Source organism: Oxyura jamaicensis, unplaced genomic scaffold (genome assembly GCF_011077185.1).
Source record: "Oxyura jamaicensis isolate SHBP4307 breed ruddy duck unplaced genomic scaffold, BPBGC_Ojam_1.0 oxyUn_random_OJ64655, whole genome shotgun sequence".
Lineage (NCBI taxonomy): Eukaryota > Metazoa > Chordata > Aves > Anseriformes > Anatidae > Oxyura > Oxyura jamaicensis.
This window is the reverse complement of record NW_023307626.1, coordinates 1-2096: the sequence shown is the minus strand read 5'-3', so window position 1 is coordinate 2096 and position 2096 is coordinate 1. Positions and strand designations below refer to the sequence as shown.

The 2096-nt window shown below is 73.5% G+C and overlaps 1 protein-coding gene across 1 annotated transcript; it reads right to left on the bottom strand.

Moving 5' to 3' along the window:
• Positions 1–5: 5 nt before the first annotated feature.
• Positions 6–1367, bottom strand: LOC118159002 (rho-related GTP-binding protein RhoV-like; the record flags this gene model as incomplete). The annotated part of the gene is made up of 6 exons (XM_035313653.1): positions 787–1367; positions 646–706; positions 478–555; positions 295–384; positions 140–205; positions 6–38 (listed from the first exon to the last, which is right to left on the bottom strand). Coding segments are annotated over exons 1-6 (909 nt in total), but the record flags the coding sequence as incomplete, so codon positions are not given.
• Between the last annotated feature and the right edge of the window lie 729 nt (positions 1368–2096).

Sequence of the window (2096 nt, the reverse complement as noted above, 5' to 3'; positions counted from 1 at the left end):
GATTTCTGCAGGATGTCCCGTGCCAGCGTGCTGAAGGCCTGGGGGGGTTGGCGGGGGGGTCAGCGGGGGCTGTCCCCGGCATGGGGACCCACTGCACCACCCCCACCATGGGGGGCAGCGGCCCCCCCACGCCTCTCACCTCCTCCACGTTCACGCTGGACTTGGCGCTGGTCTCGAAGAAGCGGATCCCGTGCTCCTTGGCCAGCTGGAGGACGAGGGAACGCCGCGTGGGAAGGGGGGACGCGGCCCCACAGCCCTGCCCCACGGCTGGGGGGCCCCGCACCCCCACCCTACCTTCTCGGCGGCGTCCCGCTGCACTTTGCGCTTGCTCTCCATGTCACACTTGTTGCCGATGAGGAGCCGCTCGACACCGGCAGACGCGTTCTGTGGGGGGGGACGGGGACATGGCACCTTCACCCACCCACCCACCCGCCCCAGCCCAGCCCCTCCATGGCCCCGGCCACGCCGTGCACCCACCTCCTTGATGCTCTTCATCCAGTTCTGGATGTTCTCGAAGGATTTCTCATCCGTGATGTCGTACACCAGGATGATGCCCTGCGAAGACAGCGTGGTCAGCAGGGCAGGGGGACACCACCGAGGGGCTGCCCTGGCCCCCGGGATCCCCCCGCGCTGCCCCTGCCATACCACGGCCCCGCGGTAATAGGCTGTCGTGATGGTTTTGAAGCGCTCCTGCCCCGCCGTGTCCCTGCGAGGGAGCAGAAGGGGGTGTGAGGGTGTCCTGGCAGTGCTGAGGGACGTGGGGTGCCCCCGTGCCCCCCAACTCACCAGACCTGCAGCTTGATCTTCTTCCCATCAATTTCCACCGTCCGGATTTTGAAGTCGATGCCTGGGAGGGGAAGGAGAGGCCGGTGGGAGCGGGGACCCGGCTGCGGGGCGAGGAGCTGCCCAGCCACAAATAGCCCCGGGGGCGGAGGTGGGGGCAAAGCCGGGTGGGAGCGTGCGGGGGGGGGTGCCCCCAAGCCCCCCAGAGTTGCGACGAGGCATTCCCGTGGGACGGCATCGCACCGCCCCGAGCACTGGGGGGCTGCCGGCCGGGGGTACAGCCAGCCCCGAAGGCTGCCCGGAGCCCCCCAGCCAGGCTGCTTCCCCCAGCCCCCCAGCCCCCACGCTCCTGCCCCCCCGGCGCTCAGCCCGGTTTGTGGGTGTGGGTGCCGCCGGCCGGCAGCTGGCAGCCGGAGCGAGCTGGAGTTTATGGCGGGACGGGGCAGCTGCCGCCGGCTCAGGAAATGGCTTTGCCAGCGCGGAGGAAGGCAGGGCCGGGAGGAAGAGGAGGAGGAGGAGGAGGACGAGGAGGAGGCTGGCCTCGGGTCTTGGCCTGGCGGCAGCCCCGGGACTCGGCCCGCCATCAGCGTCCCCTCCTCGTCCTTTTCGGTGGCGGGGCGGCCGAGCCCTGCAGGCGGCGGTTCCGGCGTGGGACCCCGGGGACGGCTCGGACCCGGTCCCGGGGGGTCCCGGAGCTCCCCGCAGCACTCGGGTGTCCCGGGCCCGTGGCCCCGAGCGGGGCCGGGCAGCGAGCGGAGGCCCCGCGGGGGCACCCCCGGGCCTCAGCCGCGGTCCCAGCTCCCGGAGGGGGGGGTCGCGGCTGCTCCGGGATTGCAAAACTCCGCGGGCCGGGTTTGTTCCTGCGAGGGGAGCGGGGAAAGAGCCGCCGGGGGGGGGCGGGGGGGCCGGGGCGGGGCTCGCCTCCCGGGCGAGGGGGCGGAGCTCCCGGGAAATGGGGCGGAGCTCCGGGCGGGGGGCGGGGTCGAGGCGTAGCCCCGCCCCCCCGGGCCGTGCCGGGCCCCGTGGCGGCCGCGGGGCAGAGCGGCCCGGCGGGCGGGGGCCATGGCCAAGGCGTACGACCACCTCTTCAAGCTGCTGCTCATCGGCGACAGCGGCGTGGGCAAGACGTGCCTCATCATCCGCTTCGCCGAGGACAACTTCACCAGCACCTACATCTCCACCATCGGTGCGTCCCCAGCGGCCCCCCTGCGACCCCCCCGCCGGGACCGGCCCCCCCCGCACCCCCCAGCCTCCCCAGAACCCCCCCCTCCGGGACCGGCCCCCCCCCGTCCCCCCTCGCTCCCCCCTCCAAC